The sequence below is a fragment of the Condylostylus longicornis genome, unplaced genomic scaffold, assembly GCF_029603195.1.
Source record: "Condylostylus longicornis isolate FDR11 unplaced genomic scaffold, ASM2960319v2 ptg000004l, whole genome shotgun sequence".
In the NCBI taxonomy this organism is placed as follows: Eukaryota; Metazoa; Arthropoda; class Insecta; order Diptera; family Dolichopodidae; genus Condylostylus; species Condylostylus longicornis.
Window position 1 is genome coordinate 25320503 of NW_026577973.1, and position 23314 is coordinate 25343816.

General features: G+C 23.1%; 1 protein-coding gene across 3 annotated transcripts; it reads right to left on the reverse strand.

Annotated features, from left to right (window-relative positions):
- Nucleotides 1-1031: 1031 nt before the first annotated feature.
- On the reverse strand, nucleotides 1032-17423 carry LOC129612989 (myosin light chain alkali). 3 transcript variants are annotated; one of them, XM_055526878.1, is made up of 6 exons: nucleotides 17296-17421; nucleotides 17068-17098; nucleotides 13227-13535; nucleotides 13048-13134; nucleotides 11650-11702; nucleotides 8381-9153 (listed from the first exon to the last, which is right to left on the reverse strand). In XM_055526878.1, exons 1-5 carry the CDS (start codon nucleotides 17296-17298, stop codon nucleotides 11662-11664), a joined length of 471 nt encoding a protein of 156 aa, XP_055382853.1. In that variant the 5' UTR covers nucleotides 17299-17421; the 3' UTR covers nucleotides 8381-9153; nucleotides 11650-11661. The 3 variants fall into 3 exon arrangements, with proteins under 3 accessions (XP_055382847.1, XP_055382853.1, XP_055382839.1); XM_055526872.1 differs by lacking the exons at nucleotides 8381-9153; nucleotides 11650-11702; nucleotides 13048-13134; nucleotides 13227-13535 and adding exons at nucleotides 1032-1648; nucleotides 1720-1812; nucleotides 1908-2213 and having other exon boundaries at nucleotides 17296-17423; XM_055526864.1 differs by lacking the exon at nucleotides 11650-11702.
- Between the last annotated feature and the right edge of the window lie 5891 nt (nucleotides 17424-23314).

The window sequence follows — 23314 nt, forward strand, 5'->3', positions numbered from 1 at the left end:
ATGTTATTATATTTAGTGAAAAAGTAATGATGTTTTGTCTTGGCGGGTTCCTCTGATATACAGGTTGATTCAATAATGAGTGCTTTCTAAAATATAGGGTAGTAAAAATGAGTCAAATTTTTATTAAAAACTAAATATCTACATTTTCCAAAATTTAAAAAAAAAATTTCAAAAAAAGTTCTCTTTACCAATTTTTTTTTTGTTTTTAAATTTCGTTCCGACTGCAATTTTTCATTAAATGCTTTTTTTGGCTTTTTTTTCAAAAATTGTATGGATAATTTTTTGGAAAGTTTAGAATATATTTTTACAATTCTTTTCCCTTATTTATGTTTTATATAATATTTGCTGAATAATCGATTTGCTGAACAGCATATATATATGCTGAAGAAAGTGGCGTAGAGAATTTAGAAATATAAAAAAAGTTACTTAGAAGAAGTCTTAGATTTCTTGGAGTCGATTTCAAAAAATTTATAGTGATAAATAAAACTTGAATTATATAGATAATTATTTTCTTTTGAACATAAGGAGATACTTTTGGATAAGAGGGCGGCTGTTGTTACATTTTCATTTTAGAGATATATTTATACTGATAAATAAAACTTGAATTATATAGATAATTATTTTCTTTTGAACATAAGGAGATACTTTTAGATAAGAGGGCGACTGTTGTTACATTTTCATTTTAGAGATACATAGGTTATAATAAAGGGTTTCAGAGGAAGAGCAGAAAATTGACATCGAGCAAATTTCGACGGTAATTTCTCCTGGAGGAAAAAGTTTCAGTTATTATTAAAATTTCTCATATATCCTCCAAGACATGAAATTTTCTAGAAAATAAATTCCTTCACTAATATTTAAGTACATATGCATATAAATAAAATTTAATTCGCATATAACTTGAAAGATATAGAACTTATGTAAATAGACGGACAGACGCACAGAATACAGGTGGACTTGAACTAACAAACACAGTTTATCTAAGACTTTTTGGAAATGCGGCAAAAAAACAAATATTACATAAACTCAAAATAGTTATTTTATAATTGCTTTATTTATTTATAAAAGTATGTATGAGAATTTATTAACATTGTTTTAACAAAAGTGATATACAATAATAACGCGAAAAAAATTGTTATATTTTGAGCAACTCAATATGTCTACACGTGGATAATATGTGAATATAAATTAGTATAATATTTTGAATATTATAATTAACAATATTTTGAAAGTATGATAGAACATGATAGTAATAAAAAAAAATTCATTCATTATTTGAAAAGTGAATAAAATTTAACAAAAACTTTTAACGCTAACATATTCTAATATCGTATATACAGCTCAAAAAGGTGTCAAGTGTTCTTAATACCAAATTATTATAAATTGTGTTCATCGACCCAAAAAAATTTTCTGTAACTAGTTTTTTTTTCACATAAACTAAATAAATATATAATATTATTAAATTTTTTGTTTTTAACGCGTTAAAAACATACAAAATTTAATTAAATTAGTTTCTGATATTATATATTAGGTAACACATATTAATTACTAGTTATCTAAAAAAAATCTAATATAAAATAATTAAAAACACAGAATAATATAATTTAGGCATTAAGAATATCATCTCTGCAACACATTCTTGCAAGGAATTCTGTAATGAATTAAAATATTATCAAACCAATTTGTTTATATATAAATTGTATTTTTTTATTAAAAACTTACTATGATATGGAATAAAACCATCATCATCTTCTTCATCCGGACCTACACAATCTTCCATCAATTCATCGCCTTGATAATCATCTAAAGGTTCACCTTTAATTAATTTAAATAAAGAAAACTCAAAATAAATTATTTCCACAAATTGACAACATTAATAATAAATGTTATTTAAATAAATTGTTACTTACCCAAGTTCCTGATAGCATAATTCAATTCAGATAATAGCATTAAGCCATTCTCATTTTTATCGTATAATTTGAGACATTCAAGAAAATCCTCATAACAACCTTGTTCTTTTTCTTTTTTAAGTTCAGCATAAATTGGAATAAATTCTTCATAGGTAATTTTTTTTTCATTTCTTCTTTCGGTTCCACCAAGTTTTTTAACCATTTCCATTGTTGGATTTAAATTCAAAACTCGTAAACCATCACCAAGATCGACGGCATCTAAACCAGTTTGTGGATCGGCCATAATTTCAAACATGAATTGTATGTCTAGCAATATATATAAGTGAAATATTAATAATATTGTAATATTGAAATTATTTAGTTAGTTTTAAAATTTCGAAGAAATATAGCAGCTTATGTTTATACGTAATAAAATAACAAAAATAATTTATTGTGAATTGTTTTTAAAGATAATTTTAATTTTATTTTAAATTTTTTTTGCATATGTAAGGGAGAAATATAAAAAATGTGTTTGTCATTTCATAAATTTATTACTTATATGCATATTTTAGATTCAATATATATATATGCATTATGTCTATATACAAATTATAACATATACATATATGCACATATACTTACATACATATGTATGTATTATTTAGCAATAAATTAATTATAATTTGGCGAAGTAAAAGACTTGAAGACTATAGAATACATTTTATAAAAGAATCTAATATATGTGTGCACATACATACGGACGACAAACACTCAAATAATAAATTTTTTGTTTCTCTAAATGCATTTAGAGATTAATAAAATTATACAAATAAAATTATACGAAAACATTATTGTTTTTAGCACTTTTCCAAATAATTTTTGAAAAAAAGTGCTTATTAGTTTCACTTTGTCCGTCCGCCCGTCCGTGGACATGTTTACAAAACTTCTACATCCTTGAGGGTAGAAAGCTGAAATTTTATACGTATATATATCTGTACTAGAAACTTACTTCCGTAGAAGAAAATTTTTACCTATATCCCCTAAAAGCTAAACCCCCCTAAAACCTTAAAATTGCAATTTTTTTAACTATTCATTTAAAAATTAATAGCATAACAGCTAATTTTAATATAGTAAGTTTTTAGTAAAATAAGGCATTTTATAAAAGGTTATAAAAAATTTAAATTTAAACATTTTCTAAAGGGTTTTTGACTATTATTTTGGAAGGTTCATTGGATCCATTTTAAATACTTACCATCACAAATTTCTTTTAAAAATTTTAAATAAAAATAAACAAATAAAATTCTTTACCCATTTTAAAATTTTATTTTATTAAAATTGTTCTTTAATATACGTATGTATTAAAAAATCAATGTATAATATAGATATATGTAACATACTTTAATTTGTACCTGAAAAAAAGAAAATATAATTTATTTGCATATACATACATATGTGTATCTTCATAAGATCAAGCTAGACATTCTATTCAAATTCATTTCCAATTGACAATGTGTTAGATAAATTTTTATTGGTATAGCTCCAGAGATCAAAAAAATTTCGGTAATAAAATTATTTGATTATTATTGAAAACTAATTTGATTTTGCGGTATAAAAATTAATCCTTTTTTTGATGAACATGAATACTAAAGCTACAATTAATAACCATATTCATGAACTGGAAGTAATCTTTATATAAAAGAGAACTGAATTAGAAAATTTTCTTATCAGATAATGTTTTTAAACTATTGTCCATTTAGGAATTTCTTTAAACATTTTTATACTTTTTTTTTGAATGCCAATAATGTTGAGTTTTAATATTAATAATCCGAACCTATTACTATCTTTAACGCTTAATATTCTTGAAAGTACAACGGCTTCTTTCAGTATTTTTAATTGCTATTCATACTCCGCATGCTAAAAACTTTTATTAGGTTTTCAAGTCTTTATGATAATTTGAACAAGTTAAAAAAAAATGTTTTTATGTTTCATCTTTTCTATGTTTTAAAGTTAGTAAAAGTAAATTAACCAAAAAAAATTTTCGTTAATAATTCTTATAGTATTCAGGTAATTGATGACAATTAAAATTCGATTCTTTTTTAATTTCCGTTAGTTATTTTTTCTTTAAAATAAACTATTAAAAATTGATATTATCAAAATAAATGGAATTTGGGTATTTCATTTCGCTTATAAGACCGTGTCTTCAAATTAATGTCTTTACAAAAAAAAAATATTAAATTTAAATTCGATTAAAATTAAATTGTTGCAAACAAATCTATATGAAAATATTAAGTATTACATTTTTAAAATTTTACAAATAATTTAAAAAAATCCAAATATTTAATATATAATTTTGCTTATATATTAATGGGCTTTCAAGCCCAGGTATTTACATATCATTGTTATTGTATATAAAAAAAATTTGAAAAACTTTCCTCTTTCAATAATTTAAATTTAATTTGCTATTATAATTTTTCTTAGCAGAAATTTCAATAATTTTCTTTGCTTTCATTTTCAAGGAAAATAAATACAGTAATAAAGAATAAAAGTTAATTAAAATGTACAAATTAAATAAATTATCATTATAAATAAATTTGTGACCACAATAAAGAGTAGCGTAAATTGACATTTTACTATCATTAAATAATTTTTGTTTTTAATTGTGGTTATACTCATAATCAAAATAGCATTAAAAGCTAAAATTTTCAAAATAAAAATGTTTGAAAACTTAAAACAAATTTCAAATTATTATATTAATTTTTGACTTCAGCTACTTTTTATTGCAGTCACAGAAATATAAGTTGAGCTATAAAATTGCGCGCATATCTAAAATAGGAGGCTTTTCTACCAATATAAGCAAAAAATTTGTATATATACATATATATATATGCAGTATATAATGACACAAAAATTAAAGGAAAAAATAACGAAAAAAAACAATGGAAAGGCTTAATAACTATTCTCACTATAACTAGTACCTTTTTTAGGTACAGTAGGTCTGGTTTTTTTACTACTTATACGTTTTAATTTAAAATATTTCGGGGTTAATTATAGTACAAAAATTTTTTATTAAAATAATAATATATAACTATTTATAACTCAAATATCTAAGGTCAGTCTAATTTTAAAACAATAAAATTCGAGGGGAAATTTTAGATTTGTCTGCAATAACTTTTGAATTTGTTTAAAAAAATTTACCTTTGAAAACCGATTATTAATTTTTGTTTTTTACTTTTTAAATCAATACTTTATACTCGTATTATACTTGATGCAAAAATTTTTCTTAAATTAAATTTTTAAGTATTATTTAAAAAATTGTATATCTAAATTATTTGTATCAAAATAACTAATTGAAATAGCATAAAAGATAGGCACACATATTTATAATGATTAATATTACATAAATATATATAATATATTTATATAATCTGTACTCATTATGGAAAAAGATTAGTAATGTAACATATTGTTTTTCTAGTTTTATTATGCCAAATTTTAAATTTAAAATAAAAATCGAACACAAAAAAAAAATTTATCTTATAGTTTTGAAAGAAAAATTAGAATGAGTGTTTTAATTAAACATTAAAATAAAAATGTACATGCTTCAATTAAATTTCTGTGCTGCAAGTTCAATTACTTTAGTACTTCTTATATGCTTTTCTATTGTATTTAAGCACAGTGAAACCTATACCTAGATATATTTTTAGAATTTCAATTTTTATTATATTACATAAATTTTCAAATACACAATACAGAAAATTTTCAATAAAATTTTTTCCATTCTAATGTAAATAGAATATGGAAATGAAAAAAGATTACTTTCAGTTCTGTTGAATAAGAGAAATTAATCAATAAATAAATGTATACAAAATAATAAAGCAATAAAGCTTAGTAACAAAAGTGAAGTATCCTCTATAATTATTTATAGTAACTATAAAAAGCACTAATGTTAAAACTTTAAATTTATTTTAAATTGAAATTATAAAAAATATTGGTTTATACAATACCAATTTCGTTTAATATTTCATTGTTACTTTAGGTTACGTTAAACTAATTTTACAATCTAGAGATTATTATATTACTATAACAAATGAAGGTAAGATTGATGTTTAAAAAAAATACAGACTTATAAATTGTAAATTTTGTTAGATTAAAGACTAAAGCCATAAATGAAAGAACTTGAATTGAAAGTAAACTAATTAAATATTAATCTCTCAATTTCAGAAAATTATTAAATTTTTGAATAATATCCTTACACCACAACTGATTGCGTTTAACCGCATTTGTGTGTATAATACCTGCCCACAAAAGCGACCTGTGAGTTATAACAAAAATGTCCTTATTATTTATTTGTCTCTTGACAAAATTATTATTTGTTTACATTATCCCTCACTTTAATAAAACCTTAATGTATCGAATTCCTATGATATTAAATTTAACTGAATAACCTGTACTATTAATAACATATAAAGTAATTAAATATAGACTGAGTTCGAAATTGCAGTAACTTCAATTTAACCAACCGCAATGTACAAATATTTTTCTTGGATACATATGGATTTTTAAAAATTATTTACAGGACAAGAAATATTACTAAAATACATTAGATTTTGACGAGAAAAAAATAAAAGCAAAAATCTGCTCTATCTGCACATTTCCTATGCGCTATAGCTAAGTAGAAAAAACTTGATGTACCGTAAAATGTTTGTACAATTTTCTAAAAGGCAATACGGAAACTCTCTGCATTGCAGGTATGCAATTTTACATCGATTACGAACTCAGTTATATTAAAAAAAAAGCTCTTAAATTAAAGGCCACAAAAGCAAACAAAAAAAAGAAAAAAAACTTTTTAAGTTATAAAATTAAAAAAAAGTAGAATTATTTTTGAAAAAAAGGATAAAGTTAGTATTTATTACATATATATATATATATATATATGTTATAATATATATATATATATTACACATATATATGTATATGTATTATGTATATATATATTATAATACATATAATATATATATATATATATGTATATATATATAATATATATATGAAAATGAACAAATAAACAATATTATAAAAGTATTTACAAGAGAATATGATATTTTATGAGCACCTTAATATTTTGGTCTTTCTTTTCTTTTTGTTTCAAATTAAATATATATGTATATATATATATTTTATATATTTATATATAAATATAGATATATATACATATATATATATATATATATATATATATATATATATATATATATATATATATATATATATATATATATATATATATGTATATATATATATATATATATATATATATATATATATATATATATATATGTATATATATATATATATATATATATTCATATATATAAATATCTATATATTTGTATGCATATATGTATATATAAATCAATGCAAATACCTGGGTTATGCTGAGAAATCTCATACTAAATTTAATTTTTATTTATATAATATCATTTATAAATAGTAAAACTATTAAATTAAATTATAAAATATGTGTGTATAAATTCCATTAAATTTATATTGTTTTAAAATTAATATTATTAATTTTATTTTATATTTAATTACAAGCTAAGTTCTTGTTGATTTCGTCTGATAAATTTTTATATGATGTTTTATTTTTGTTTATATTGTTTTCCTTTTTCTTTAAATATATATATTAAATATAGTAATTAAACAATTTGATTAAAAATAAATGTTTGTATGCATATACTTTAAAATTTTATATATATATGCATAAATTTATTTAAAAAGTAATGCAAAATTATATAAAAACGATTCATAATTTTACGAATTAATTAAGAAAAAAAAACACAAAATAAAATATATTTTTGGTTTTCTATGTTAAAAATCAAAGAATATTTATTAACGAAAATATCGAATATTTTCATAGATTTACAAAAAAAATAAAAAAAAAAAATTTTTTTTAATTTTATATTTTTTTGTGATAACTTTTGTATTTAATAAAAAGTTACCTTTTTTATTTTATTTTTTTTAACTTGCACATATTATAGGTGAAATAACTTTTTGTTTTTTCTGAACTTCTTTAAATTTTTTTAAATTTCAAATATTTTCTAATTCGGTTTTGTTATTTATTTAGTAATAGTATTTGAAATAATAGTAAATAAAATGATGTTAATTTTTCTTTTTAAAATTATAATGTCTCAGCGGATATTTCAAAGTGTATGGTACTCATACAGAAAGCAACATATTGTGAAAACAAATTGTAGCAACAAAATAAATTATTATGAATTAATCAAAAACCATTTTTCTTATGCTCTTCAAAATGCTTTTTCAATAGCTCACTTAATGTATGAGTAAAAATAAAAACATTTGTTTAAGATAGTACATATTTTTCAGTGCTGAAATATTTTGCCGAATAAAATCCACAAGTTTTAAGGTGATTTATGTACTTATAATTTTTTTTAAAGATGTTTTATTTTCTTTTTATAAAAAAGTTCGTAATTAAATTAATATTAAATTAATATTTAAAAAAAAATAGAATTATAATAAAAATTCCAAAAAAATGTCACCCAAAACGGCCGTATAAAACTTGTGGACTCTTTCTATACAATATTTTGTATGTATAAATGCGCAGATAAAGTTGTTTCTTTTTTAATAACTACCATAAAATTTCGATATTAGTAAACGGATTTTAATAGGTTGGTAATTGTTGTTTTCCCTAATGATGTAGCTTAGATATTTTTTTATTGAATGTGATAAAAAAAGAAAATGATGTTATTTTTGTTTTACATAATTTTTTTTTAATTTTAATGTTTTTTTTTTTAAAAATGGATTTTCTTTAGTTTATAAATTTTAGGTTTTTTGTGTGCGTGTCGATCTTCTTTCTCCCCTTTCAAGTAAATGAAATAAGAGCACGAAATAAATTGAAAATTTATTTTATATTTATATGTTTTTTTCGGATATTTTTTTCAATTGTATATCTGGATTGCAATTTTTAATTAATAAATTCTTTTTTGTTTTAATTGTATATATATCTACATATATATTTGGATGTATTAATATATATATATATATATATATATATATTTTCTAAAAATTATTATTTAATTTTATTTATATTATATTAAAAATATATAAATTATGTAAAAATTTTTTTGTCGATGAAATTAAAAAACAATTTTTTTTTTATTTTGATAGTATTTTTAAGATTCAGGTGCCGGTTCTGGTTCCTCTTCTTCATGAACGATTGGTGTTGCACCGGTCATCTTTTGCAAGAAAGCTAAAATTAACAAAGTATAAAAAACTTTAGTTTTCGTACATTAACTTAAAAAAATTCAAAATTAATAAAATTATATTAATTAAATAATATAGATGAGCGCATCTTTTTAAATATAAAATTATTAAAACAACTACTATGTAGTTGTTTAAGAAAAAAAAATACCAAAAACTGTGAAATCAGACACATTTTTTCGTTAGATACGTATACAATGAAAATTTTTTGTGAAAATGTCTTTGAAAATTTTATAATATTGCCAGAGTATAAAATACACAATTATTTAGTTAATTAAACGTCCCTTCAGTGCTCATAATTGTAATTGGTTTAAAAAGCCCTTATTTAGACTTATTTATAATAAAGGATTATATAATTTATTAAACACTTGTTCAAACGCAGTCTTTCCTAGAAAGTACTCGTAAATTGTCCAAATTAATATTGATACAAAAATTATAATATAAGAAACAAATATAATATTTCTCATTGAAGCATACATGTTGATTCTGGTTGAATTCATTTTCTTCTTTATTACGTGAAAATTTCATTTTACCTTGATTCATCTGATTCAAAAAATATGTTAGTTCATTTTTTTCATGTTTGCAGAAGAAAATATTCATAAGTAAAATTTTAATTACAATTTTATTATAAATCAATAAAAATTTTTTTACATTCGTTAAATTTAAACAAATTCAAAGAATGTTTCTATGATAAAGTAAAAGCTTTGCAAACTATACGAGTACGTTATAAATTTTTATTTAGATTCATAAATGGCTCCTAGTATGGTATGTACTGAATTTTATACTTCAATTAATACATTATAACAACTTAATATTATATATATGTGTAAATATGTTTTATGTATTTATGTAAATTGGCGTTCTTTTTCTATATTATTTATATTAAAATAATTAATTTACGAATAAATTTTATTTTTTACTATTAAAACCAATAAATTAATCTTCAATGTATGGATAATACATAAAATTGCAAAGAATTTTATACTACAAATTTAGAAAGTTAAATTCTTAAAAAAAAACATAGAAATAAATAAAAACATAAAATATAAATTAAAAAAAAAGTAAAACACGCTTAAATACACAGCAACAAAAACAAAAGTGTTAGTTTTAAAACGAAAATAAATAAATTATTGAATTTGTATATTGATTATAAATATAATTTTGAGTGCATATATTACACATATAAATATGTGCACATACATGTACATATATAGGTAAATTGTTTATTTTTAAAGAATGTAGCTAATGTGTAATATATTAATTAGGTATAGGTATAGTATTATTGTCATAATATAAAGTAGTTAATTTATACATATAAATAATTGATTGGTAAATTTATAAAATTTACTTCTATACCCAGCAAAACAAATAGTTATTTTAGCTATAAAATTCTCAAAACTAAATTCTTTTATTTGTCATTTTGTACCCAATAAATCGCTTTCTTGTTTCTAATGCGACTGAGTTCTTGATTTTTGACAATTATTGCATTCAATAGCATTGAACCTAGGTCTTTTGATTAATAGCCATCTTTTTATTGACCATAAAAATTTTTTATAGTTGATACTACAAATCATTTTTATGGTCAATTATATACATATTATAAAGTATGACAAAGTTTTTATTCCAAGTTGATAGGGAAACGTTACATTTACAAAAAACTGTTATACATAGTAATATATTTTAAAATTATTATCTGTACAATAAATTAAGCGACAACGTTTTAACGAAATATCAAAAGTAAGTCAAAAATTTTAAATTGTTGAAATCAAGTGCGACAGCTTTTGATTTACTAACGATTTCATATTTGAATTAAGAGTATGTATTTCATTTGAAAAGTACAGGTTCGTATTTAAATCTATAATAAAAACAATTGAATCGACAATATTCATATTTTGATTCTAGATGTATGAAAATTTTATCAACGTTTATATTCTGAGTGTAGATAAATACATGTGCATGCTTTAAAAATTGTAATAAATAATAGTACATATATATATGCATGTATATAAAATTTACATGTTATAATGAACTCATAATTTGAAACATTTTAAAACTGTTTCGCTAGTATACTAGTAACAGAAAATATTTTTAGATTTTATAATTGAAACGTCCAAATATTTTATATGTATTTGCCGTTTATATATCCATAAATAATATATTCGAAATATTTTATGTTACATTTTTTTTAGTCCTTTTCTAATTAATATTGATTAAGTATGTATACCTTATTACTTTCACTGATTAAAATTTTTAAAATATATTATAGGAAATTTATAAAAGCAATGTGAAAATAAAAAGAGTAGTATAAGCTTTTTTTTAATATATAATTTATGCACATAAATTATAAAATCTAACGCAAATTTTAAATAGGTTTGTTATATGATAAATTGTACGAATACATAATAAGTTAATAATATTTAAAAGATTTAAGACGATATACGATTGTTTATATATTTCTTTCTTTTTCGTCAACAAGTATACTTACATATTAATTAAGTTACCATTTGATTGGTGAGGTCATCATTCTTTGAAGGAATTCTATTATGTTTTTTTTTCATATTCGTATTATATTCGGATAAAATTTTAAATTTTAATGTGTTTTTTTTTTATCCAAATAAAAATATTTTCAATCAAATAACAAAAGAAATATTTGTGTATATTGTTTTTGTACGTATGTGTATGTGTTTTTATTTTAAATTTTAAAGTTACATTTATGTAAAAATTTGTGTTGATAATGATGGTATATAGTCAAAACAAATACCATAGATTAAAAAAATATGCAAAAAAAAAAAACAAAATGATAAAATATTAGAAATATATATATGTAAATATATGTTTTTTATAGCTTGTTTATATATGTATATGTATATATGTATTTGCAAGTGAGTTTATTTTACATTGCACGAAAAACTTTTTATTATTCTCAAAAAAATTTTTCAAATCATATGTTGTGTTTGCCTTTCCTGACACAAATATGCAAAATGTTTTATCATTTATTATTATACATTCATAATGTCCTTTAAAATGTTTATATCATGCTTGAAAATTTAAAACTCAGCAAATAAAATATATATACATATACATATACAATATACTATATATTATACATCCATATATGTGCATATAATAATATACACTATATATATATATATATATATATATATAAATTCAAAATGTAAGACTATATATTATTCATAGAAAATCAATTAATAAATTCAATGATACCCAAATGCACATCAGAATAAGTGTGCTCAAATTGTGCCATACGTTTTTTGAATAATAATGAATTTACAAATAACTCATTTATTTTATGTAATTTTTCTTGTATTATCAAATTGCATTTATTCTGAAATTAATTTCAGTCTATTTAGTTCTAGTCAAAATTAACTTAAATTTTTTTTGTAATATATTTCACATTAAGTATGTATGTACAAGATGAAAAAACATGCTGTGGAGGCCGATCAATTTTAAAATTGTGTTCTAAGGCCCTCTTGTAATTCAATTTTTTTAATATTGAATTGCTATTGAAAAATTTCAAGTGCAAATGTTGAAGTTTTTCTATATTGTATCTTTGTCTAAAACTTTTTTTTTGTATTTTCAATTACATTGTGCATATTCCTTAATTAAAACTGAAACGTTTATTATGATTTTGCATCATTAAACGAATATTATGTTTTTGAACTGTTTTGCAAGTTAAATTGTTTTTTTTTTACTTTAACATAATGATTTGTATTTGAATTTTATTCGATTAATGAATTTCTTTTTGTAAGAAGATCTTTGGTTTAATTGTTTTTCATTTGAAAGACATATTTTAGCAACAAATGATACAGATAGATTTTTTTACAATAATAAAAAATATATTATTAAAACAAAAAAAACTTACGGGCATATGGGATAAAACCTTCTTCATCTTCTGGATCCATGCAATCTTTGAAGAGTTCATCAACTTGTTCTTGATCTAAAGTTTCACCTATAAAATTTCATACGTTTTTTTTAAATAATTTCTACTTTCCAAAGTACTTTTAAGTGAATTTTAAATTTTTAATATTAAAGTATACCAACCTAGGGACATAAGAATGTGATTCAATTCAGCAAGAAGCATGGTACCATTTTCTTCTTTATCGTACAATTTTAAACATTCAAGGAAATCTTCATAGCAACCTTGTTCTTTTTCTTTTCTGACTGTGGCATAAATTTGAAGGAATTCATCTTTTGTGATTTTCTTTTCATTCCTCTTTTTCGTACCACCCAATTTTTCAATAAAAGCTAAAGTTGGATTTAAGTTGAGAGCACGCAATGCATCACCAAGATCATTGGCATCGAGGCCCTTTTCACCGATGTTAATGTATATATCAAGTACTTGATCGATACCTTTTTAATGTTTTTGTTGTGTTTGTATTGGCATTAATTTTTTAATTTGTAGGGAGAAAAATTTAACCACTTTTTTATTTTTTATTACCATAATAATATTATTATTTTTTTTTCTCTACTTAAAGAAACTTACGTTATAAAGTAATTGCGATATATCTTGCAAAATAAAACAAAAAGCACTTGCTATTCAAAGCTTGCATTATTTCTGTATTTCTTAATGATTTAAAAAATTCACTCTTGTTATTCAAAAAATAAAAAAATTAAAAATGGACCAAGCATTCGAATGCATTATTTTTAAATAGCAAAAAATAAAAAAAAATTAAAATAGAAAAACTTATGTTCTTATGTATCTGCCTTTAAAAGCATTTTCATATGAACTCATGAAATTCTGCAATCCGACTTATTTTATATAATAATTTTGGTTATCTTGTTGCAATAAATTTCACTGAACAACTTTAGCTTTCTACACACTTTTGTCACATACTCACAAACTTTTTATTTTTATTTTATGTTAAAGTCATATTAATTGATTAATGAAAAAAAAGAAGTGAAAATTATAAAAAAGGAACAAGAGATTATTCACACGTACACCAACGAAAAAGTAAAAAAAAAATATGAAGGAAAAAAATCTATTTTTAAATATTCGAAACTTCACCTTAAAGGTGTTTTACTTCTATTTTTATATTCGTCTTATTTCATCGCATTATTGTCGTATACTAATTTCAATTCGAAAATTTCTCGATCCGTGCGATAATATTAAATAAGCATGTCATCCCTACTACACTTAATTGCATAAAAAGAAAAAATGTGTTAAGCTTGCCAAAAGAAAGGAATGCGAAAAATATAAAATTTTATTTGAGTCATTAACTTTTCCACATATTAAGAGTTCAATCAAAAAAGTTCAATCAAAGTCATATGATTCTTATTTTTAAATCCTATTAATTTTAATTTAGTATAAAAAATTAGTTTCCTAGCTAATCAATAAAGAAAAGAGTCATTTATGGCCCAATATCAAATGATATTTTTTGCTATAGTAAAATACATAAATTAGAATTGCATGCAAAAGTAGAACAGAAAAAAAGGCAATAAAATTGATTTGTTCACTTAATTTTAACTTCTAATACATAGATACATATGTGTATGCCGACTCATATGTCAAGCTTATATTTTTAATTGTATATATGTAAGTACGTATTAGGTATAACTGCGTAAATCAAAAATTACTTTTAGTTTTCAAAACAAAAATGTAGAATTGCGGATATTTTTTATATTTCCAAGGTTCGAAAGATTTTTATCATAAACAATACTGTCATTTATAAACTTCTATGTATATATATTTATTTATATATATACATGTGTACGTGCTACATACAAAGTAAGAAGAATTAGCTTGAGAACACTCAACATTAATTGCTGTACGGCAATGTCAAATTCATTAATCTTTAAATCGCGCAATAAACGCATTTTTTGTTTTTTTTTACATAAAAAAACAAAAGAGACTTTTCTTATACATATGTATGAATTTATGTATGTCGCACTGTCATCAATATTCCGCATGCTTTTCATTAAGTTGCTAAAAATAAAATTCTAATATTTTAAGATATTAAAATATTTTTAAAAATAGATTCCGAAAATAAGAACTGATCTCCACTTTTTAACTATTTTTTTTCTTTTTTTCTTTTTTATCACAAAAGAACGGCAATTAAATTGCATAATATCCAGCGTTTTTTGTTTTATTTTAAAATATTTTAATATCTTTTAGAATTTCGCAGTATTACGCTTAGTATCCCATATTGCATGCAATATCCAATAATATATCGCTTTTGATTAAAACGGTTAAATACTTGAAAAGAAAAAATAATAAAACTTTACGTAACTATACTATTTCATTCTCTTAAATACACCCCGACATTTGAATGACATCCGTGGAATATGCTTGTTGTGCTAACAAAAGATTCCTAAATATGATTAAAGTTTTTAAAAGAATTATCTAAGCATTTTTAAGAATTATGAAATTAAATGGCATACTGTAAATACTACTTATAATTCTTAATATATTTTTAAGTAAGTTTAAAAAGTTTAATTTAAAGAAAATATAACATTTAATAATTAATAGCATTTAATTTTAGTTGTGTTTAATTTTTTTTGTTAAATTTTGTTGTTTTTAGTTGTTTAAAATTTTACCTTATTTCTTAAAACTAATATTAATTTATAAAATAAAAATATATATATTGATTAAAAATAACTATGAAATATAAAATAAATTTTTTTAACTTTCTAATGCATAATTGTAAAATGATTCATACATAATCGTTTAATTCTTTTAGTATAAATGAGAGCTTTAAAATATTTCCTTCTGTTTCTTTCTCATTTTTGCATTATGTAAATTAACATTAAAATTAACCTATTGAGTAAAGTCTGTCGTTTTTCTTTTTTTAAGTATCATATTTTTATTTTACTTTTACATATACCATGAAAAACTATTTAGGAATAGAGTACTTTTAAATATTTTCGCACAATATTTGAAAGGCAAGAAATTCGATATGTTCTGACTTTACTTAAATGAAAGAGATAGATGTTTTTTTTATAGTACATAATCAATGGGCATTATTCAAAAGTATAACTGAGAGTTTGTGTACTCAAATATGTGTAATGTATTTTTGTTACAGTATATGCATATATTTAAATGATATGTACATATGTCTGTACAAAAAGTAAATTTTTCAAAGATTTACGCAATAAAGAAAATATTTTCATAATAATTATCGTAAAAACTGAAAAGAAATAATATGTGTGTATGAAAATGAAAACATTATCTTTTCTTTAATTTTAACTACATACATACACATGTATGTACGTTTTTTTTAAATGCTATGAAATTTATTTGAAATTGGAACACGTTGATTTTTTTTGTTCGTAGCCATTTTCACATACCAAAATAAGAAACTGTTTCATACTAGATATGATATATCTATCCCTTTCTATGATATATATTTTAATTATTTTTGAATTTCTAAAAATAAATCTTTTCTTCATCGTTTTTCAACTTGTGTAAACTAATTGTTTATTTCATTTCAAAATAAATTTAAAAGAATTTTTAAAATTCTTTGTATAAAAATAACTTATAGAACAGTCCATTGTTTTCGTTATATAACACTTAAATCTTAATAATCGAATTAAAAAAAATCTGAGTCTTTTTTTAAGTTTAGATTCAAAATAGTTAAAAGAATTTCGTTTATATTTTCTGCACAGGTTAACTTTCATTTTAATTTATTTTTAAATTTAACTTTAACAATTGATATTTTCACAGTTATTTTTATTTTTCAAATCAATTAATTGTTTTTAGTGATATTTAATCTAATTCAAAAAAATCTTATCCTGAAATAATAATAGCACATGTTATAAAATTGAATCCATTTATTATATTGTAAGCTGCTTTTTTGCAGTATTTAAAAAAAAACAAATCCAGATAATAAAATGAGGAGTACTTGTTCAAATGCAAATGATTTTTAAAAGAATTGAAAAAACTTACTTTCAAGTTCACGTCTTGGTATGTCTGCGGCCTGAAATTCAAAATTAAAAATTTAGATTTTTAAATTTTTTGTTTAATCGAAAAAAATTTAAATTCAAAATTTATATGTAAAGAAATTTTGTTTTCCAATTTTGTATTAATATCCCTCATGCAAGTAATATGTATAAAACATATTCCTTTTCAAATACTTATTTTAATGAAAAATTAAAAAAAAATCTCCCTACTTACCATTTTGTGTGAATTATTTAATCGGTGGCTAAACTTAACTAACTCGCGGATAAGTTCGGACTCGACTGATCACCAACCTGATAGATACAAAATCGAAATATATAAAAAAAAAAGTTTACATTCATTCAAATTTTTTAAAAATGTAATAACGACAACAAAAAATAAAAATAATAAAAAAAAGTTTTTCTAAAAGGTGAATAAGCATCAAGCATATTTACCTAAAAGAACAAATAGAAGCATGGTGTTTATTTTAAAATTTTCGTTAATTTTCGTGCAAAATAACCCGAAGTAAATTTTCTTTTAATATATGTATACATATTATATTTTTATTATTTTCTATTATATTTTTATATTATTCTATTTTTAAAATATTTATGCTTGCAGTAGATGTAATAAAATTGAGTATATTATAATTTTTTCCCAATTTTCGCTCAGCTTTTATTTTACTTCATTTATTTTCTATATTCCGCGTTATTTTATTATTTCTAAATTTTGTATTGACTGCATAAAACATTCGTCACAATTTTTCTTCCTAGTAAGAAAAAAATAAACTATTTTACTTTTAATCAATAAAAGAGCACAATTTAATATTATATACATATACATTATATGTATATGTATGCATTTACATTTGCACATAATAAATGTAAAAATTTTTGTACATATGTAAATACAAAAGAAAGCCACAATCAACCAGTGGCTGACATTAAATTAAAAAATTTTATAATTTTTCTGTTTACATTTTTTTACAGAACATTTTGGATAACAAATTAAAAATTCGTAAATCATATTGTGGTTCAGTTTCACGGTCCAACTGAATAAGCGATGTTCATTTATATGCATTTATTATAGTTATATAGCTTTCTTATCTAATACATTTTTAATAACATCGAATGGTTTGGTAATTAAAACGAATTTAATAACCAATCAAAATTGCTGTCTTTAATAAAAAAGAAAATCATATGTATGTATATTTTTGTCGCATACTAAGTTGATGGTTGAAAATTTAAATTATTGAAAAATAAATCAAAATTTTTAAAAATATATTAAAAAAAACATGTTTCACAATTCAATTCAGCTGCAATTCTAAACAAAATCATTGTATATAAGCATACATTTCAAAGAAAGTTTGGAATGTTACAAAAGACTAAAAAAACAAAACTCGGTTTTATAAAAAGTTACACGACATACAGTTACTCACAAAATTGAGCATACACCCCTATTTAAATTATATTTCGTTAAATATTAAACGATTTTTTACTACATAAAAATTAAATATTTTTATATTTTGAAAATTTAGTTTTTTAGTAATGGAAGACCATAAAAAAATAAGAAAAAAAGACTGTACTATCCCCCGGAACCACAAAAACAAAAAAAAAGTACAGTTTTATGACACACAAAATTGAGCATACACGAATTAAACTTGAAATTTAAAACGGAAACTTCCCAAATAAAATTTTTTTTTTTTTGAGTTTTTAGAAGAAGATAGTTTATGTAACATTGTTGTACTTGAATTCAACACAAAAAGTGGAATATATTAATCTATTTTACGTTTGCTTGCAAAATGGAAGGAAAAAGACGACAGACTGATATTTCTACTCGAAAACTAGTTATTTCCTTGTACTCGAAAAAAAAAATCAATGCGTGAAATTGGAGAAATAATTGGGCGGAGTCATGCTACAGTGCAAAAAATTATTAACAAGTGGAGATATTAAGGAAAATTAACAAATAAGGTAGGTAGAGGGAGAGAAAAAAATTTATCTGCACAAGATGAACGGTATGTTGTTAGGAAAATCAAACGAAATCCTAAAGCAAGTGTACCAAAATTGACATTCAAAGTTTCTAAAAGAATAAATAAGTCAATATCTACAGAAACTGTTCGCCGTGTTTTACGTAAAAATAACTTAAATAGTAGAGTTTGTTGTAAAAAACCTCATATATCATTGGTAAAAATGAAAAAGCGCTTAGAATTCGCTAAAACTTATGTAAACCGACCACAAACTTTCTGGGAGGATGTTATTTTTACAGATGAAACCAAAATTAACATATTTGGTTCTGATAGAAAGCGAATAGTTTGGAGAGAACCAAATACAGAATTTAAAAAAAAATATATGAATCCCACTGTTAAACGTGGAGGTGGTTGTGTTATGTTATGGGCCCCTATGGCTTGAATTGGAGCTGGAAATTTTGAGTATATAGAAATTACGATGGATAAATTTAAATATCTTGATATTTTGAAAAAAAAATTACAAGAATCAGCAAAAAAATTGAAACTGTTTTCTAATTACCACTTCCAACAAGATAACTACCCGAAGCACACTTCGCATATAGTACGGGAATGGTTAGTATATAATGTGCCAAAGCAATTAAGAACTCCACCGCAGTCACCAGATCTCAACTCCATTGAGAACTTGTTCCATCACCTCAAAAGCCACGTCCAAAGTTGCAACCCCTCGAATAAAAATGAATTAAAACTGAAAATAACCGAGATTTGGACAAATATTCCTCCATCTGTCACTAAAAAGTTGGTTGAATTAATGCCAAGACGATTAAAAGCAGTTATAGAAGCCTAAGGGTGCCTTACTAAATATTAATTTAAAAATTTCAAGCTTTTGTGTCCCTTTTTTATACCCTGCACTTCGTGAAGGGTATATTAACTTTGGTATGGAGTTTGTAACTACTTGAAGGAGTCATCTGCGGTATGGACATATATATATATTCTTGCTCAGCGTAAAATTCTGCTTCGATTTAGACATGTCCGTCTGTCCGTCCGTCCGTCCGTCCGTCCGATCGCACGATAACTCAAAAACGAATAATGCAATCAACACCAAACTTTCACAAATTTTTTCTTTTGTGCCAAGGACGAACCCTATTGTTATTGGACTAAGTCGGACAACGGGTTCGGGTAGCTGCCATACAACTCCAAGAGTTTATTTTAAATATTTCAAAAACTAATAAAGCTATAAATATAAAATTTTGTATACATGTGTCCAATTATATTCTACATATGCTCTAAAAATTATAATGGGATAGCTGCACCGGTTCGGGTGGCTGCCATACAACTCCAACAGCAAATTTTTTATATTCGGCAAAATAATAAAGTCAGATTCATGAAACTTGACAGTCATGTGTCCAATTATAGGTCAAATATATTTCTGAAGTTTTGTAGGAATTGCTTGACAGGTTCGGGTACCTGCCATACAACTCCAGAAGCTAATTTTAAATATTTGGAAAAATAATAAAGTCAGATTCATGAAACTTGGCAGTTGTGTGTCCGATTATATATCAGATATATTTGTGAAGTTTTGATGGAATTCCTTGACAGGTTCAGGTACTTGCCATACAACTCCAAAAGCTAATTTTAAATATTTGGAAAAATTATAAAGTCAGATTCATAAAACTTGGCAGTCGGGTGTCCAATTATAGGTCAGACATGTCCGTGAAGTTTCTATAGAATGATTTCACATCCGACTGAAACGTTTTTACTTGTTATTGTTTACTTTTGTTGTATGCTCAATTTTGTGTGTTAAAAATGAGCTATGTTTTTGTTTTTTGTTCAATATTTATTGAAAAATTATTGTTTTTTATTTAATATTTTATGAATTATGTAGAAAAATAAACATATTTTCAAAATAAAAAAAAAAATTAAAAAAATATATAAGCATGTATATATTATTTCAACTTATGTGCTAAAAAAGTAGGTGTATGCTCAATTTTGTGAGTAACTGTACATAGAAAATCAACAAAAAAATCTGGAGTGGTCAGTACAAAACTGACCGCAATGTGTATTGTCTAGTTAAGTAAAAATGTTACAGAATATTACAAAAATAATTGTTAAATACTTCTTTCCAATTTTTAGGGCATTAGTAAGTTTTTAGTTAACATACCTAGACAAATGTAAATTTGACTCTTAGTAGAGTTTCGCTATGTGCTATCCAAATTACCTGAAACGCTCGGCAGTTAGTTTCGGTAACAACCGGAACTCAAATATCAAATTTCAAGAAATTCCATTAATCCGTTTCGTAACTATGGTAAAAAATGTAAAATCGGGCCTCAGATCAGTTTCCGAGCCCCGATCTTTCCAAAAAAATTATATGTTCATTGTTTTAATACGAATAATTTAAATATTATAAATTTCACTGAAATCGATTATTTCTCTTTATATACGCAAAAATGTATATTTGGCCCGTAGTAAATGTGACGCCTGATTTCTTCCAAAAGTTAGGAGGTTTCGCGGACGATCGAGCGAAGCTTATATATGAAATATGAATGTATATGAATTTCAAGTAAATCTGTGGAATATTTTCTTCATAATGATCAAAAATGTAAAACAGGAAGGGAAAATTTTAGACCGATTTTTTCAACTGGTTGTAACTCGAAAACGATTAAATCTCCCCCCATTTTTCATACAAACAACATTCACAAATATTTTTTTAGTTTAGTATGTATAATTTGGAATTTGTATGAAATGTATTATTTAAAAATGTATGCATTTTTCGCGTGTTTTTGAATACATTTAACACGTTTTACTGGAAAAACTATGAGAGATAGGGGAAAGTGTTATATGGGTTAACTTTAAGATCTTATCGTAGCGTATCGAGAAAAACAAAAAAACAACAATAACAAAAATTTTCAAGAAATTTCGAGTTTTGTAAAAAAAAAAACCAAAAATTCTGACTTTGACGAGCTGTATCTCGAAAACTGTTGCTCAAATCAAATTTATTGAATAAATAGCAACCAATCGCCTTTAAAACCAACTTCTAATAATAGCTCTACTTTGTGTGGCTCCGAAGTTATAAGCATTTATTTATATGCAGGAAAAGTCCGGTACCTTTTTTTTCCAACAGCCTCGAAAATTAGTATATCTGCACATCCCCTTACAATTTTTTGCTGGAAATGATCAAAGAATCATCCCTGAAATTATTTGTTACCTTAATCGAAACACCCTGTTCAGTGAATGAAGGTACTATCTACATATTTTTACTTATACCTTCTAAAACACAAGTTTTTATTCTTGTAAGAAAATGTGTTATTTATTAGATGCAATAGTAGAATATGGGTTCATTGAAGTTAAAGAGAAAAATTTTATGGATATCGAAAATTTTTGAAATAAAAGTAAAAGTAGGAATTAGCTTAATGAAATTTACTGGAAAATTCAAAAGTGGTAAGTGAAAATTTTATTCCCTCCTGTCTTTAATTGTAAATGTAAATTCTTATAACATTTGTATGTCTTGACAGTAACTTTCATCTAGAAAAAATAAAATTTTCCAGAAATTAATTGAAAAATTTAACAATTATAAAATAATTTAAAAAGTGTAATATCAAACTTATACTTTGTAAGATGGCACACTTTCCTTTCAGTAGTTTGGACTGTATTTTTACGTGCATAATGTTAAATAATATAGTCTAGTGATCTACCAAAATAGGCATCTTATTGTAAAATAATTTTTCATAAATTTAGAAGAAAACTTAGAGCAATTGATTTAAAATTATGTTGCTAATTAATTTAGTTAATTTATATTGCCAATAAATTTAATGAAGGCATACGAGTATGATTATGGCTTTCAGGGAAAACAACGACCATTGTAACATATTTTTTCTACATTTAAAATTTAATGCACTTAGCCGTATTGTTATGTAGGAGAAAAATTGTTTGAAATTTACGAATTTGAGGGAGTGGAAGGAAATTCAGCAAACGAAAAAATTGTAGTTAAATAAGTAATATCTTTTCTAAGATCTAATTGTGTACAACATTTCATTGGTTATGCCAAGCAGTATAGAAATTTTCAGAACAGTTATAGCGAATAGCCCATTTTGTTTTTAAACTTTTTTTAAATTTGCCAATAGACGCAAGAGAAAATTCTGCAATGTGTTTTACAGAAACCATTCAAGGCAAATTATATATATATATATATTAAAAACGTATATAATAAAGTATAGTACACGCTTATATAAAGGAAACGATAATAGTTTGGTTGATTGACACTTCATAGTTAATGGTTTCTTTGAAACAAGTTTC

Excerpts from the sequence above, each read along its gene's own strand:
- LOC129612989 (XM_055526864.1), bottom strand. Across the intron at positions 13,536-17,067 it reads ACCAAGACGTGAACTTGAAA|GTATCGATCAAGTACTTGAT; the intron begins GTAAGTTTTTTC and ends AACATTAAAAAG. Across the intron at positions 9,154-13,047 it reads AGGTTTTATCCCATATGCCC|CTTTCTTGCAAAAGATGACC; the intron begins GTAAGTTTTTTT and ends TGTTAATTTTAG.